Here is an 18,772-nt window from a genome sequence, read left to right as displayed (position 1 = left end):
AAGCTTGACTCTAACCTAAATAAGTAAGGGGCACATCACTTGAGTTGTGTCCCTTAAAAGCTTGACTCCAACATAAAAAAGTAAGGGACACAAATTTGCTTGAGCTTTATCCTTCCAAAGCTTGACAGTTAATTCCTAAATCTATCAAGACCCCTATATCTTCCTTTTTCCCTCACCTACTCTTTCTTTTCTACTGATGACCATATATTTTTTCAGGACATTCAACCCTGAACAAAACAAAAAGAAGACACACATTATTAATTGAGTTGTATCCTCCTGAAGCTTGACACTAACCTAAATAAGTCAGGACACATCACTTGAGCTGTGTCCCTCTGAAGCTTGACACTTGACATTAAGAATAAATATAACACCAAGTAATTCAACTGATTTCACTTTTTTATGTGTGTGAAGGGCTGACCCAGTTATACAGAGCTGACAGATTCTCCTGACCCACATTATAGGCACGCTGCACTGAGATGTGCAGTGATGGTGATACAGGTAGTGGCCTACTGAGGCAGCTTGTGGTCCCCCTGATCAGCTGTCTGTTGCTGTAACAAGCCTACCTGTAACAGTCAGACGTACCTGTATTAGGCGTACCTGTGTCATTTCTGCTTCACAGACTGGCTTCTCCCAGCAGCACACTGTATATAGCTAAGATAGACATCACTATGGACAGTGGACATAATAATGTAGATTTTCAATTTCAATTTCTTTATTTCCAAATGCAAAAAATCCATATAGGAGTTACAATATATACATGTACATTCAAGTAAATATTACAATCCATTTATGTAAGATGGCGGAGAACATAGTGTAAAATACAAGATGAGATCATAGCAATGTTGTCAACATACAAAAGAAAATATATTATCATACACGATAGATCAGATATTAAGTATAGACTTTCTTTTAGAAGTAGCCTGAATTAGATACCTACTTAGGTTTCTCAATTGTTTTACATTTTTGCAGGCGAATAATTGTATTACTGTAGCTATTACACGGATCATACATGTTACTGCATAGCCAATACTGTGCTATATACAGATACTTCAGCTATATACAGATACTTCAGCTATATACAGATACTTTAGCTATATACAGATACTTCAGCTATACAGATACTTCAGCTATACAGATACTTTAGTTACTGGTAATAACATCTACTTTAGCTATATACATCTACTTTAGCTATATACAGATACTTTAGCTATATACAGATACTTCAGCTATATATAGATACTTTAGCTATATACAGATACTTCAGCTATAAATGGATACTTCAGCTATAAACGGATACTTTAGCTATATACATCACATTTGCTATAGTTTATACATGCAGCTGTTGTCCTGAAGCCATTTTATCGTTGGCTCATCATCCCTAGCAGGTCCACTGGTCTTACACTTATTACAGCCTGCTTGGTAGCTGTATAATGTTATGACAGATTGGAGAGTGTATTCCCACAGCAGGAAAGCCACCTATGTTATATGTTAATGTACAATAAAGAGTTTTGGCCTGCTGGCTATATGATCAAATGAGTGTTTTATTCAGTTTTCTCCTCACCTTAAAACTGATATTATCATCTCTGTGTAATAAAATAGGAGAAATGTTCAGGCATGAGCAGGTTCACAGACATGCCCTGCAAATACCTGGCTTATACACAATCTGTGCTCATGTAGTCTACTCGAGACACTATGTTATTTTTTACTGAAGTAATGAGACATTTTTATAAAACTGTATACACTGTTAACACACCTTCTATATACATAATACTTTTTATGTAGGAATTCCATATTGTTTCCTCCTCTATTTAGAGAGTTATTGCCCTTGTTTAACTAGTTGTATGCAGTACTCCTTAGCCAAAAAAAAAATCATATTTAAAGAGATTTCAGTGAAACTTTGTAAATATCTTAACTATCATATACATACCTAGTTGAAACCACAAGGTTGTTTCAACCCACTTTTTTAAGAGGTATTGCCCTTGTATGTGATTTTATAATACACAAATGAATACCTTTCTTCATTAAATAATCCTTTAATTTAATGCTGTTCTACATGACATCAAATTGTTATTGTACAGCCAAGATATCACCTTGAGGAAGTCAAGGTGGTCTCTTTATCGGGTGGTCTCTTATCTCAGGTGGTCTCTTATCACAGGTGGTCTCTTATCACAGGTGGTCTCTTATCACAGGTGGTCTCTTATCACAGGTGGTCTCTTATCACAGGTGGTCTCTTATCACAGGTGGTCTCTTATCACAGGTGGTCTCTTATCACAGGTGGTCTCTTATCACAGGTGGTCTCTTATCACAGGTGGTCTCTTATCACAGGTGGTCTCTTATCACAGGTGGTCTCTTATCACAGGTGGTCTCTTATCACAGGTGGTCTCTTATCACAGGTGGTCTCTTATCACAGGTGGTCTCTTATCACAGGTGGTCTCTTATCACAGGTGGTCTCTTATCACAGGTGTTCTCTTATCACAGGTGGTCTCTTATCACAGGTGGTCTCTTATCACAGGTGGTCTCTTATCACAGGTGTTCTCTTATCACAGGTGGTCTCATGACAGGTGGTCTCTTATCACAGGTGGTCTCTTATCACAGGTGGTCTCATGACAGGTGGTCTCTTTATCAGGTGGTCTCTTATCACAGGTGGTCTCTTATCACAGGTGGTCTCTTATGACAGGTGGTCTCTTATCACAGGTGTTCTCTTATCACAGGTGGTCTCTTATCACAGGTGGTCTCTTATCACAGGTGTTCTCTTATCACAGGTGGTCTCTTATGACAGGTGGTCTCTTATGACAGGTGGTCTCATGACAGGTGGTCTCTTATCACAGGTGGTCTCTTATCACAGGTGGTCTCATGACAGGTGGTCTCTTATGACAGGTGTTCTCTTATCACAGGTGTTCTCTTATGACAGGTGTTCTCTTATGACAGGTGTTCTCTTATCACAGGTGTTCTCTTATCACAGATGGTCTCTTATGACAGGTGGTCTCTTAACACAGGTGGTATCTTAACACAGGTGGTCTCTTATCAAGGTGGTCTCTTAACACAGGTGGTCCTTTATCATAGGTGGGTCTCTTAACACAGGTGGTCTTTTAATAGAGGTTTTATTCACAATGAAATCGCTACAACTGGGAACAAGTGGTTTCTTAACACATGTGGTCTCTTAACACATGTGGTCTCTTAACACTGGTGGTCTTTTATCACAGGTGGTCTCGTAACACAGGTGGTCCTTTATCATAGGTGGGTCTCTTAACACAGGTGGTCTCTAAGTACAGGTTCAGTTCACAATGAAATCACTACAAGGGGGAGTGTTTAACATGGTCTTTTATAGAAGTGGTGGTGTGAGCAGGTTTGTAGGTAGGAAAACACTTGGGATGCTGGATAACCCTGTTCAAACATCAATTTGAAGGATAAGGAGTTGTGGGTGGCAACAGTTATGGTACTATGGAGGTCATGTGGGGGGTCGTAGGTCACCTATGATGTCAGTCTAATCAAATGTTGGTAAGTAGCTACTGAGTATTTCTATAGGAGTAGATATATAACAAGCAGGCTGAGACAACAACTGGTACCGTACTTACGCTAATGGTGTAGCTATAGGACTAATGATGGGTGGAGCCGCTGGACTATGTGTAACTGTTCACTGTTTGATGTTCATAATTATCGGGTTATTATGAGTTTTGATGTCATTGACAACTTCCTCTCCGATAGCTGTCCTTGTAGCTATATATGTGATGGTGCCCCAACAGCAGCATTTCTACTCGGCAGTACAAGTTAATTCTGTCCTAAACAAAACAAAATAAGAAATTTTAAGAAATGGGAGCAAATTTTGATCCGCCTCCTTCTTATGTGTTGCTCATTACCTCAATTAAAGAATTCAAAAAATGTTTTTTAAAATGATTCCTGCAAAATAGTACAATGCGACAACAGAAATATCAAATTTTTCAACCGTGAAAATAGTATTGTTCACATGAATATTTTAATGATCAAAAAGATTCATTACTAAAATGAAACAAAGAAAGTTTTTGTATAAAATTGCAATTATACAATTACGATGACAGTTATACAACTTGTGTTGAGATGGTCACTCAGGATTGGTCTCAAGGCTGACCCTCACTGTAGCTACCCTAACTCATCTAATCTCCATCTTTTCTCTTGTTTCTACTCTTTGTTTGGTTTGGTTTGTTTGTATTTTACGTCCTATAAACATCTAAGGTCATTTAAAGAAGGTGCCAGGTTTTTGTGGTGGAGGAAAGCCGGAGTTCCCGGAGAAAAACCACCAACCTACGGCCAGTCCCTGGCGACTGCCCCACGTAGGCATCGAACCCGCGACCCAGTGGTGGAGGGCTAGTGGTAGCAGAATGTCGGACGCCATAACCACTTGGCTACTGCGGCCCCTTATACTCTTTGTACAATAAATCTGTAGGGAATCTATAGGAAAACTTGAGAGCCCCCATTTTTACTACGGCAGTATTGATCTGTAAGTTTATACAGCGTAATGTTAAAAGGTTTGTGGACCGACTGTTCAAGTTGATGCTCTCACAGATCAAACGGAAGCAAAAATTACAGGGGACTTCAATCAGGTTTTACATTCCTGTGTTATATCAATATATATATTAAATATTGCTGGCTTGGGACCGTGTTTTAGAGCCGCTGGTGGATCAATGGAGGACGATTAGACAATGGCGGAGTGTAGTCAGTGTACACATGGCGAGACAACATGACTTACTGGCTACATTTATGTATATCTGTTACTCTATCTAATAGATAGACCATTCATCTCAAAACAGAAATATTTTGGTTTTTGTTCCGATCTTAAACGGAAAGATGATCTCGGAGATTGCTGGGACTATAGAGAGGCGTATTGTTGTGACAATTGGCTGGTATTTAGCTGCTCCATACAACAGTGTCTGTTATCAACCAAAGGAATTATGACAATCGACGTACGATAAATTAGTGTAGTATTGATTGAGACGAGACTGTTGACATGACTGTTCACCCTAGTAATAACGGTCACACGCAATCGTCGGCCATATTTAGCTTCGATTCCCACAGCATATTAACACCTACCACAAACACCTGGTCTCATGTGTCACCTGAATAACCACGATTGTAATATATTCTATTGAAGTACAATGTAACAATTTTTTTTAACGGGAATTAATACTATGAAATTTGAAAATAAACATCCGTAAACAACATATCAGTAAAAGGATACTTTTAAAACTATTTGGAACCCCCAACCCGTGTCTTTCCGCCCCAAACCCACCCATATACACCTCTCTTCACTTTTTTACACTAATATGCCCTTTACCCAAAGGGGCATGGCACCTAGAGGTGTTAGGGATCTTTAAGTGCAATGCTCCTTTGGGTAAGGAGGAAATGAGGAAAAGAGGGGTATGGGGTTACAAATAGTTGCCCTTAACCCTATACCCACTAGCTACCTCCCCTCTCCTCACTTCTCCCAGAGCCTCATTAATATATAGCTACCATTCCACCGTTCAGACAGTGTTTTAGGGGACAGAATGGCCTTTTTTTGTTCTACACAGCAGTACCTGTAATCCAGCCATTTTTAGATGGGAACGAAGTTTGCAGGCCCTGTTATATATATATAATATATATATACTGTATCTAAAAGTAGAACTTATACAAATGACATGACGCCTACTATTAAGATATATTTCATTCATAATATATTATGATAAAGTTACAAAATTAATTGTTACATCTGGTACTATATAAGGTTGTGATGATGTTATGATGCAGTGTGGTGTAATTTACAGACAATGGTTCACAGGGAGCCAGACTGAGTTTTACAGGTACGCCTGTAATATATGAATACCTGTGGCTTTGTCACGTCCTATTAACGGCTGTGTGGTGGCAGACAACTCATTACTTATGGCGAATTAAAAATCCATGTATGGGTAATACGTACAGGACATGCTATTGATCGGTTTGTTGGGGCTCTCCTTACACGCATCCACTCACTGTATCTCTTTTCATACCTTCGGTTCGGCCTTGAATTTAAATTCGTCTCTGGAATATGAAATCGTTTTATAGATTTCTTGACACCAGTCTGTAGCCTAGACAGTTCTGATTTTGACTTGGGATGATATAATTGGATTGCATTATGAAATCAAACATGAATTTCTGGTGACATTTATTATGGAGATGTTAATATATTGAGTTTCTTATTACTCCTTATACCAGAAAGTTGTATTAACAATTGGCTACAAGAGGATCATTTCAAATTTCATAGAGACTTCTCATTTTGATGTCACAATTCAATGACCTCATAATGATGCAACAAAGTAAAGGGGGGTATGCTGGAATCTTGCTGTCTGTCTGTCTGTCTGTCTGTCTTTCTGTCTTTCTTTGTGTCAGAAGACACTATTTGTCGGGACGATTTCCTCCTGCAGTATTCGCCCGATTTTCATGAAACTTCACTGAGGCAGTTAACGCACTCTGAAGTTGCGCACCATGATTAAAATTTTGATCTGGCTATTTTTATGGAGTTCGTCCCCTTTTTACGTAAGTTAGCTAAATGTCGCCTATATTAAGAATCTGGTTGAATGTTTACTTATGGTACACAAGGTGTACCTGTTGTAGCTGCATGCCCTCACTGTTAGAGTCGGTAGAAAGGTTATGACACCAGCATGAAAATAAAGTCATTTTTTGTCAGACTACAGTAACTTCACTCATTCACCCCTGAAGACCCATTTGAACTCTTCCAATTCAAAGGTTGGAATAGTTCATTATGAAATTTCAGGGGTGACTTGGGTTAAGTAAACATTCAACCAGCTTCTTATTATAGGTTACAGATTTGTGAAGGTGTCTTCACACGTGTGTTTACACAATGTAGAATAATGTCATAGCACTGGTAAAATTGTCAGGTCAACCCATTCCCCACTGATCTGAGGTTGTCGTGTATTACAGCAAGTGTTTTGTGAGACATGCTTCCCTTTTAAACATGTAATCTTTTCACTACTAATCTGAGGTTGTCCTATATTTGCGAGTCGGGCTCTTTACAATCCAGGCAGGTTTGCCGTGAATGAAGTTGGCAGTATTACTGAGGCTGCACTGTGTTTTCTGGTATTAAGTAATTAATAAAAGGTTACCGAGTGTGCATATATGTATGACAGAACCTTATATATGTAGGCCAACAAATTCCCAGCCCCCAAGTCTATTATATACATAATATTGCTAATCTGACACTTAAAAAGATATTTTTATCTGAAAAATTATTTTGGTTGAAATTGAAAGCTGTGACTGAGTTTGATGAGGAGAGTAATTACAAGGTTGACAATATCTCAGTATTATGTCAGCGAGCACACCTGAAGACCAGCTGAAAACTGTGATTGATCCCACACGTACTTGATGGGGTCTCAATTGAAAACAAGTTCCCACGCTTTCTTGTGAAATCTTTCAGTCTTAATACTCAAACTGAGAAGTTGATTGCAGGTATTGTGCTGGGTTTTTACCATAAATACCCTTTACATTATATACCCTGTACTGTACCCTAAATGCTGTAGAAGTTTTGACTGTATATCATATGTATGGCTGTACAATTTTATTTTAAGGATCCCTGTACTGTACCCTAAATGCTGTAGAAGTCTTGACTGTATATTATATGTATGACTGTACATTTCTATTTTAAGGATCCCTGTACTGTTATACCCTAAATGCTGTAGAAGTTTTGACTGTATATTATATGTATGGCTGTACAATTTTATTGTAAGGATCCCTGTACTGTACCCTAAATGCTGTAGAAGTTTTGACTGTATATTGTATGTATGACTGTACAATTTTATTTTAAGGATCCCTGTACTGTACCCTAAATGCTGTAGAAGTTTTGACTGTATATTGTATGTATGACTGTACAATTTTATTTTAAGGATCCCTGTACCATCACCAGAAACATGACTTTGCATTGGAAACAATTTTTCCCAGCACAACTGGAATTCTGAAAAGAAAATCATACCATACCTTACAAAATATTGATGAAAAATATTAACGGTGAAATAAGCAAAAAAACAAACGAACAAAAAAAGAAGTGCTGAGTGTAAAAATACAGGGGGTCAGACCAGTATTGGGACCAGGGGTCTTGAATCCTGATACACATGTACTGACGACGCTCCAACCAACCGAGCTCTTCCATCTTTGCATATTGCAGAGTTATCTTCTCTTGTGAGCAGGTATTGATTGTTACGTCATTGGTTTGTTTGAGAAAATTACGTCTTTTTCTCAAAAATTGATGATGTTATTCTCACAAACAAATGACGTAACAATCAATACCAGCTCACAAGAGCAGATAACTCTGCAATATGCAAAGACGGAAGAGCCGGAGATTGGTAGAACTCCGGTCCAACTGTAGTTATTTCTGATATAAAATTAAGGGGTGGTTCAACCCTTTCACCACTGGAGACCATTATGGACTCATCCTGATCAATGCAGGGTAGAGTCTACTAAAGTTACATAGGGGTGAAAGGGTTAATACTGTTTGTATGTAAAACTGCAGCGGAGTTGTCTCATGTTTTGCCAACTTTGGAACAGGGATCCTTAATGTTTGTGATATTTTGGGAGTTGCCATTAATTTTATTTCACTTTGTCATGGGTCATCAGTTTTAGACGTCACACACTTACTAAAATTTCAAGGTATGCAATTTTAAATGACGATAAACTTGTGGCCCACTAAGTACCTCTTTTATTAATACTTGATAACAAATATGAGTTGATTAACCCCAGGAGCCTTTCCGTCTTGGTCCGTTCTCACAATTTAGTTTGTCACGTACTGACACAGATTTCACAGTAGTTGATAAAGACAATATTTTCAAGATAATTTTCATGACAATTTTCTCACAAGTGCACTGCTCTGCAGGTTCTTTAAATGTAAATTTTTACCTGTTTATAGTGGAACCTTGTTACTCAGGAGATTCTAATCTTCGTAAATGTGCGCTGCTCTGCTGGTTCATTAAATCCTCGAACATTTTTACCTGTTTGTAGTGGAACCTTGTTACTCAGGAGATTCTAATCTACGTAAATGTGCGCTGCTCTGCTGGTTCATTAAATCCTCGTACATTTTTACCTGTTTATAGTGGAACCTTGTTACTCAGGAGATTGTAATCTCCAGAATAATTCCAACGTATCACACTGTACTTAACATAAAACTGCACTGTGAGACCTAGTTAAATATCTGTTTTACACAGGTGTTCAGATTATACAGGTTTACTTTACATAGAGCTATGTAACAAAAGGTCTGGTTAATGCAGGTTTCTAAATGATCCTGTTTTAATTTACATGGCATGGCGTGTACAATAATTGTAGATCTGTTTTATGCAGGTATTCATAATACACAGGTTCTTCTTACCAGGTACATAGAAATGTGAATGAAATGTTTGGTTTATACAGGTGTCCATATAAGAAGGTATCGGTTTTGATAGGTTTGATTATATATTGATCACTTAGAAAGAAATAGCTTCCTTAGTAGAAAACTATACATGTACATAGGCTGGCTGGAGTGATACAGCTTGTTTGTGGGTGACTTACAGATATATTATGTTGGTGTGTGAATCAGAATGAGTCAACACCACTTTAATTTGAGATATTTCATCTGAAAGGTCAACATATTTTTTTTTTCAACATTCGTCAACTCTAACTTCGTCTAGAGACACATATGTTTTAGTGATATGGCTTCTGTAGATATAAAGCTGAATATTTTTAAAAGGATTTTTTTTACAGGAAGTTGCAATATAAATTATATTATCGGAATGTATAGGAGCTATTTTTGTGTTTATATCAAACTGTTCAGAAATTGCCCAGTAAAGATGAATTGATTGTAATAAAATGAAAAGCTTTTAAAGTTGTTTGAGGTCTGCGATGTTAGGAACTGATTTCAGTAACTATATAATTATATATTTATATGACAATTTTTTTTTTTCATTTTTCTCTTGATGATGAAAATAACACTAAGAGTGAAAAACGGAATGCTAGTAATTATACACACTTCAAGATTTTTTTTTTTCTGTTGCAAGTTTTATGTTTATTCTGTAGAAAGTGTATAAAAGTGGAAGAATTTTTTGAAAGTGTTAATTTAATTAGATTGTATAATTATCATTTCAAACAGGACCTAGCTAGCTTTAAGGCACGTGTCAGTCCTCAATTAAAGTTTAATTATTGCCTAAGTAATTAGATCTAAGGGAATTGAATACTCTAGACTGATTATAGAGGGTTCACAGAGAACAGGCGTGGCAAGCATAACTATTAAACGGAACTTACCATGATACAGTTTTACTTTATGTAATCTTTATACTAACAACTAACAACCTGCTGATAAAGTTATACATTTATGAAAGTATTTTGTTAAGGACATATGATACCTTACTCTAGCATGGAGACTTAAGGGTGTATGCTCCATTACAGTGACAAGTAGACTTAAGGGTGTATGCTCCATTACAGTGACATGTAGACTTAGGGGTGTATGCTACATTAATGTGGCATGGAGACTTAAGGGTGTATGCTACATTACAGTGACATGGACACTCAAGGGTGTATGCTACCTTACTGTGACATGGACACTTAAGGGTGTTTGCTACATTACTGTGGCATGGAGACTTAAGGGTGTATGATACCTTATAGTACTATGACATTTAGACTTAAGGGTGCATGCTCCATTATTATGGCATGGAGACTTAAGGATGTATGATACCTTACTGTGGCATGGAGACTTAAGGGTGTATGATACCATACTGTGACATGTAGACTTAAGTTCATTGGAGTGTATTGATAAACGGAAACAGGAAGTACATCCCTAGTTGAAAATCCAATGTAGGGAGACAGTATCACAATTTCCGCAAATTCTAATGTTTAATATTAAACTGATGAATATTGTATGTTTATAATTGACAGAACATTGTGTTCTCTCAATATTAAAGTATTTCAAAGCAATCCGGGTATTAATTCAGGTTTTTTTTTATCAATGAGTCACATGTGTCCATTTTTCTGTACTTCAGGAAACCGGCTACCTATTTCAGTACTGTGAAGTTTTTCAAGAATGATAACTCTTGCCTACAATTACTATGTGTATATGGTTTTATCATAAAATGTCAATTTTTATATTGTGTATAAAGAATTAATTTTACACAATTTCAGCATTTATTAAATTGATATACATTAATGCAATACTAATATATGTCAGTATCATTTTTATTGACATTATTTTGTAAAAATATTGTGTCTTTCAGGTTTTTTTTTCAAAATTCACTCCTTTTTACATAAATTTCCATTTAAAATCCTTAAAATTCAGACAACATATATTTTTTTTGTGGCAGAAAATTTTCTTTACTTTAAAGCAATATAACTACAAAATTTGAAGAAATTCTACTGAGAAATGGCGACACAATCCTATTACCTTAAGGGTTTGTGCTACCTTACTGTGACATGGAGACTCAAGGGTGTATGATTTATATATACCATACTGTGACATCCATGTAGACTTAAGGGTGTGTAATACCTTACTGTGAAATGTAGAGTAAGGGTGTGTGATACCCATGCGATACCTACTATGACATGGAGACTTAAGAGTGCATGCTGCCTTACTGTGACATGGCAAATTAAGGGTGCATGCTGCCTTACTGTGGCATGGAGACTTAAGGGTGTATGCTACTTTACTGTGACATGGCAAATTAAGGGTGTATGCTGCCATACTGTGGCTTTGAGACTTAAGGGGGTATGCTACCTTACTGTGACATGGCAAATTAAGGGTGCATGCTGCCATACTGTGGCTTGGAGACTTAAGGGTGTATGCTACTGTACTTACTGTGACATGGAGACTTAAGGGTGTATACTATTGTACATTACTGTGACATGAAGAATTAAGGACGTAAGCAGGCTACATTACTCTGAGATGTCTTTCTATCAATTCATGCAAAAATGGGGTGTGCATAGATAGTGGCAATATTCAGGCCGATTTTGAAGATGAGAAGAATCTTTGCATGTTTAATCAGGTAATGGACACTTCCTCTGTTCTGTTCGGTTGTCCATGCTTTATTTTTAATTTTCGAGAGAGAAAAACGAAAAAATACCTGCTTTTTCACAGAATTTTCTGGGGTTTTTTTTCTGGTTTCTGAAGTTGTCAAAATGTTCCAGAAAGTTTTATTTAAAATCAAGGTAGATTTAGGACTAACACATTGTTATCATCTGTTTGTAAATGAACAATACTGTTGAAGCATCATATTCCATACACACAGTTATGGGATAGCTAGACACCTCTGGACATTGTACATGGAGATAGGTAGGTAGAAAATCATTTATCTGTTAAACCCATTCTTATACAAACCCACCACACTCCAATTTCCTAACATTTCCTACAATTATCAGCCTGAGTAGCATTACTTTGACAGCTAGCCGTGACCAAACAGACAGCACACAGAATACAGATAACCCAGGCGGCCGTCTTTCCTTCTCCTCAAGCATATATTTAAACCGAAGTTTGAAATGCAAGGGGGAAAAATGTGAATGTTGAGAAAAAAATGTGAACGTTGAGGTGTCATGTGCATGCAAACACGTAATTTGTTTTCTTCTCACTCCCCAGAAAACTAGTGCTTTTCACAGGAAAATAAATCTGAATTTATGTGCATGCTTGGCATCTTGCTTGTTAAACCATGTGTATACCGTTCCTGTTGAACTATTGGTTAGCTTCGTGAGGGAAATTTGTATTTTTTGTATCAGTGGGGTGTGATGGAGACTGATGTAGACACTTTGTACAGATATCAACGGTTTTGAGGCCAAGGTATACATCGTATATTTTTAGATGTGCCGAATCTCATCAACATGATCAGTGAAAACATTGGCACTGATATTATTTCACATCTACCCATCTTAAGCTTTCAAAGCTTTGAATTTCGTCCTGATGATTACGTATATAAACATCTATATCTTCCCTTTTTCTTGTTTTTGTATACAAGTATATATCATTTGTGAGTCGGTTGCTCTGGCCATTTTCTGTCTCTGAACTTTACATGACGGCTTTCATGCAACAGCTTTCATGCCCCGACCGTCTGCTCTTTGAAAGTGAGAGTGCCTCATTTATTGCGCCCTGCAGAACTACCAAAGTTTTTTGTGTGGAATTTCTCAATCTTATCTCCCACTCACGGAAATAGCACCAGACTCATCAACATTTATGCTGAAACTCTATTACTTGGGTAGCATTCAAGGAGAACGTGCATGGGTGTTTTAAATTTCGATGTCAGTTTTCACATTTCGACAGTTTTGGACTTTGATAAGTGTTCTGGAGCATTCTGGATTATTTTGGATTTAAAAGATTTGTACCATGTGGAGGATTAATATTATGAATGGAGAAGCAATTTCTGAATTCTCATCTTTCAAGCTCGCCAGAAAAACTTCAACAACTTCGGACGCAGTATCCATGGATATCTGGTATAATGATGTTGCTGCATTGAAATCACTGCTAAATGGTTGTGAAAATTAACACAAGATTTGGCTTTCATTGTGTAGTTGAGATTTGCAGAGTTGAGTGTTATAACTGTTCAATAATTCTTTGCCTGGAAATTCGTAGTTTGAATTTTTTTTCCTGTTCCAATTAATTGAGTGAATATCCTGATTTTTATTAAGTACCTCACCAGTTTCTTTGGTTTCGTCTGTTTAATCACTTTTTTTGTTATTTACAGAATTATTGCCAGGAATCGAGGACTTCCTGTGCCGCGTGTTAGCTAGGGAGGAGCTGTCGGGGCCCGCGGAGGAGCTGCGCCTCTACTTCATAGAGCGTTTAGATATACTCAAGCTCCCTCCATCTCTACCTCCCCGACACTCAGGTAAATAAGGACCATCCACAGACACCTAATGCCTTGTGTATAGCAGGGCAGACACTCACCTGTACAGGTGAGACAGATCTATATATAGCCAGATCTATATATAGCCAGGTAGATTCTCACCTGTACAGGTGAGAAATGACTATAATCTCATCTGCATGTGCTAAACATGACTATTAAGCAAGGTAGATTCCCACCTGTAGAGGTAAGACACATCTATATATAGCCATGGCACCAGGTAAATTCTTACATGTAGAGGTTAGATATGACTATATATAGCCAAATAGATTCTCACCTGTAGAGGTTAGACAGATCTATATATAGCAATGTTGATTCTCACCTATACAGGTGAGACATGACTTTATAAAGCCAGATAGATTCTCACCTGTAAAGGTGAGACAGATCTATATATATAGCCAGATAGATTATCACCTGTAAAGGTGAGACAGATATATATATAGCAAGGTTGATTCTCACCTGTACAGTTTAGACATGTCTATAATCTCATTTGTATGTGCTAGACATGAATATATAAGGCAAGGTAGATTCCCACCTGTAGAGGTAAGACATGTCTAAATATGGCCATGGTACCAGGTAGATTCTTGCCTGTACAGGTGAGACATGACTATTTATAGCCAGGTAGATTCTAACCTGTAGAGATTACACATGTCTATATATAGCCAGGGAGATCTGATAACCTGTACATTGTGTTCATATGACCTATACATCAGGTTAGTTGACTAGGTACAGAACTGCACCAAACAACCCCAACATTGACAGGTAAACACATGCAGTATATGATCTCACTGTGTCTCAACTGTGTAAGTTAATGAGGAATGATCATGGATAGCTATGGCATGTAGAAAACCAATGCCAGGGGCTGACTGTCTGTCTGTCTGTCTGTCTGTCTGTCTGCATCTTCCTGTATGTCCGTCCGTCCGTCCATCCATCCATCCTGTCCATTCGTCTAATATTTGTCCAAACAACGACACAGACTCTGACTGATATTGTGCTATTTTTAGGTGTTAGGTTTAGCATCCTAAACTTGACAGTAACTTCATTACCTCTATGTGTGTGATATGTATGTCTACATGTCTGTCTAATCACCCAAAAAGTGCAATATATCAACAGGAACAATGCTAAAATAAACGTGATAGGATTTAGACATTCCTGCACTGGTTGTATTACTGTTCTCCAAATGTGTCACCCAAGATATTTTACAAAAACTAGTCACAGTCAGAAAGATGAGTGGGAACTTAATTTATTGTATGCTAATATATATATAAATTGAATGTGCACCAAGTTGTATGTCATAGTTATGTAGACATTGGTATTCCACAGGCAACTTACACATATACACAGGTATGCATGCCTGCACATATACACTTACACAAACAGGTAAAATTTCTTTATTTCATCATGTTGGCTATCACTAGAATGAGTACGTTATCAATAGGTTCATGGCTTCATACCTGGGAACTGTTTCTCTAGACACATTTTCTGTGTTTAAAGTTTTCTAGCACAGTATAAGTTATGGGATTTGAAAGCCATCTGACCCGATTGTTAAAACAGTTATGTGTGTGATGGAATCTGACGGGTATATGATTTTGTAATATGTAGGTGACACCTGGTACCACGTCTTACCTGGTGTTTATACAGGTAGACAAGCTCTGTACTTCGTTATCACTTAGGTATACAGTGTCCGTATAAGTAATGCACATATTTACTGTAATGTTTAAACATCTGCTAAAGAAACAAGTACAGATAGACAGTACAATGCCAGCCTTAACCTAGTTAACCAGGACCTAAACACAACAGCCAACAGTTAACTGGGACCTAAACACAACAGCCCACAGTTAAATGTGGCCTAAACACCACAGCCTACAGTTAAATGTGGCCTAAACATAACAGTTAACAGTTAACTCAGGCCTAAACACCACAGCCATCAGTTAACTCAGGCCAAAACACCACAGCCATCAGTTAACTCAGGCCAAAACACAACAGCCAACAGTTAACTGGGACCTAAACACCACAGCCAACAGTTAACTGGGACCTAAACACAACAGCCAACAGTTAACTGGGACCTAAACACCACAGCCTACAGTTAACTGGGACCTAAACACAACAGCCAACAGTTAAATGTGGCCTAAACATAACAGCCAACAATTAACTGATGCCTAAACACCACAGCCAACAGTTAACTCAGGCCTCGCCTAAACACTACAGCCAACAGTTAACTCAGAACTAAACACAACAGCCAACAGTTAACTGAGGCCTAAACACAACAGCCAACAGTTAACCGAGGCCTCACCTAAACACTACAGTCTACAGTTAACTTCGACCTGAACACCACAGCCAACAGTTAACTGAGGCCTAAAAACCACAGCCTACAGTTAACTCAGGCCTAAACACCACAGCCTACTGTTAACTGAGGCCTGAACACCACAGCTGACAGTTAACTCAGGCCTCGCCTAAACACCACAGCCAACAGTTAACTCAGAACTAAACACCACAGCCAACAGTTAACTGAGGCCTCACCTTAACACACCAGCCACCAGTAAACCGTGGCCTCACTTAAACACTACAGCCTACAGTTAACTCGGACCTAAACACCACAGCCAACAGTTAACTGGGGCCTTAAAACCACAGCATACAGTTAACTCAGGCCTAAACACCACAGCCTACTGTTAACTGAGGCCTAAACACCACAGCCAACAGTTAACTGAGGCCTAAAAACCACAGCCTACAGTTAACTCAGGCCTAAACACCACAGCCTACTGTTAACTGAGGCCTAAACACCACAGCCAACAGTTAACTGAGGCCTGAACAACACAGCCAACAGTTAACTCAGGCCTTACCTTAACACCACAGCCAACAGTTAACTGAGGCCTAAACACCACAGCAAACATTTAACTGAGGCCTAAACACCACAGCCTACAGTTAACGGATGCCTTAACACAACAGCCAACAGTCAACTGAGGCCTAAACACAACAGCCAACAGTTAACTGAGGCCTAAACACCACAGCCCACAGTTAACTGAGGCCTAAACACCTCAGCCTACAGTTAACTGAGGCCTAAACACCACAGTCAACAGTTAACTGAGGCCTAAACACCACAGCCAACAGTTAACTGAGGCCTTAACACCACAGCCTACTGTTATCTGAGGCCTAAACACCACAGCCTGCATGTAACTGAGGCCTAAACACCACAGCCAAGTTAACTGAGGCCTTAACACCACAACCTACAGCTAACAGAGGTCTCACCTAAACACCACAGCCAACAGTTAACTGAGGCCTAAACACCACAGCCTACAGTTAATTGAGGCCTAATCACCACAGCCAGCAGTTAACTCAGGCCTAAACAACACAGCCAACAGTTAACTCAGGCTTCGCCTAAACACCACAGCCAACAGTAAACTCAGAACTAAACACCACTGCTAACAGTTAACTCAGGCCTCACCTTAACACAACAGCCAACAGTTAACTCGGACCTAAACACCACAGCCAACAGTTAACTCAGAACTAAACACCACTGCCAACAGTTAACTGAGGCCTCACCTTAACACCACAGCCAACAGTTAACCGTGGCCTCACCTGAACACCACAGCCAACAGTTAACTCAGGCCAAAACACAACAGCCAACAGGTAACTGAGGCCTAAAAACCACAGCCTTCAGGTAACGTAGGCCTAAACACCACAGTCTACTGTAAACTGAGGCCAAAACACCACAGCCAACAGGTAAATGAGGCCTAAACACCACAGCCTACAGTTAACTGAGGCCTAAACACAACAGCCAACAGTTAACTGAGGCCTAAACACCACAGCCAACAGTTAACTGAGGCCTGAACACCTCAGCCTATTGTCGTATTGATGTCTATTGAACTATTGATGCAGATTTTACCGAATGTTTATATTGATGAAAAACATAATTCATAAAAGATATTGAGGGGCTGATACCTTGAGTTTGCTGATTTGTGTAAGTATAATATCCACCTGTTGACTGAGGTGACATTTGGATGCCCAAAAAACACTTACAGTATACAGAGATAACATATTGAGATGTTTTTATAACATTTCATGTTTTTCACTTTAAATCAGAACACGCCTGTCAGTAGTTTGCATTGATATTATCACCAAAACACAAATCATTTCAATTTTTGTAACCAAAATATTCCCTTCAATATCAAATAGGATTGTTAACTATTCGTTTAACAATCTGTAAAGAAGATTTAGACACATGTGTCATTTAAGTGTTAGTGAGTCATTAGACCATTTTTTGCAAATTTTATTGACATTAAATAGGCAACAAAACAATGTACAGTAAATGACAATAAAGTCTGTCTTATGTCAGCTGTGTGGGGGAGCGTGTGAGATACAGAGACATTATACTGGCCTGTGTCTTGTCTAATGTGTCACTGTGTCACTGCATGATACGCTGGCCTGACCTCTACCAAAGACAACGCCCTTACTATATTATATTTACATTTGCGCTGCAACCCACTATATGAACATTACCAGCAGAAATGTATTTCATTTGAGTACAAAATCAAAAAACTCTTGTGACGTAACATGTGGTTTACTTATGACGTCATAGATTAACCTTGTTCAATGAGAGTCTTGTCACTTCGTATAACATGGAAAATGCTCCTGCGTCAAACGCTCAAATGACTATGGTTAATTATAAAACGACTCCTGTAACACAACCAATAAGTGTTTCTATGTGATGTTTCGATGACTAATACGATATATGTACACTGTCACCGTCATTCGACAAATGACCTGTGAAGCGTATGTACTCAAATGTGTAAAATGTATACGAGTTATCAACAAATTGATGTCGATTAATTATTGGCTCCAATATTATTTAAATAGGACTGTTCTGCCAATGTCTTTTAACGGACGATGTATATACAAAACTAAACATGTATTTAAGGATGTATCCTATACCTTAC

General features: G+C 38.3%; 1 protein-coding gene across 4 annotated transcripts in view; it reads left to right on the top strand.

The window, feature by feature from the left end:
• Positions 1-18,772, top strand: part of LOC110462913 — a 77,363-nt gene that overhangs the window by 22,901 nt on the left and 35,690 nt on the right. For 2 of the 4 annotated variants that reach the window (XM_021517152.1, XM_021517151.1), the window contains exons 1-2: positions 13,014-13,428; positions 13,680-13,823. In XM_021517152.1, coding sequence (XP_021372827.1) covers positions 13,344-13,428; positions 13,680-13,823 — 229 coding nt within the window. In that variant the 5' untranslated portion in view covers positions 13,014-13,343. Of the gene's footprint in view, positions 1-13,013; positions 13,429-13,679; positions 13,824-18,772 lie in introns of those variants that run through there. The other 2 variants (XM_021517153.1, XM_021517154.1) reach the window with 2 other exon arrangements.

This window comes from Mizuhopecten yessoensis, unplaced genomic scaffold, assembly GCF_002113885.1.
Source record: "Mizuhopecten yessoensis strain PY_sf001 unplaced genomic scaffold, ASM211388v2 scaffold10847, whole genome shotgun sequence".
NCBI classification, from domain to species: domain Eukaryota; kingdom Metazoa; phylum Mollusca; class Bivalvia; order Pectinida; family Pectinidae; genus Mizuhopecten; species Mizuhopecten yessoensis.
Note: the sequence above shows the minus strand (reverse complement) of the source record. Positions and strands in the feature narration are given on the sequence as shown.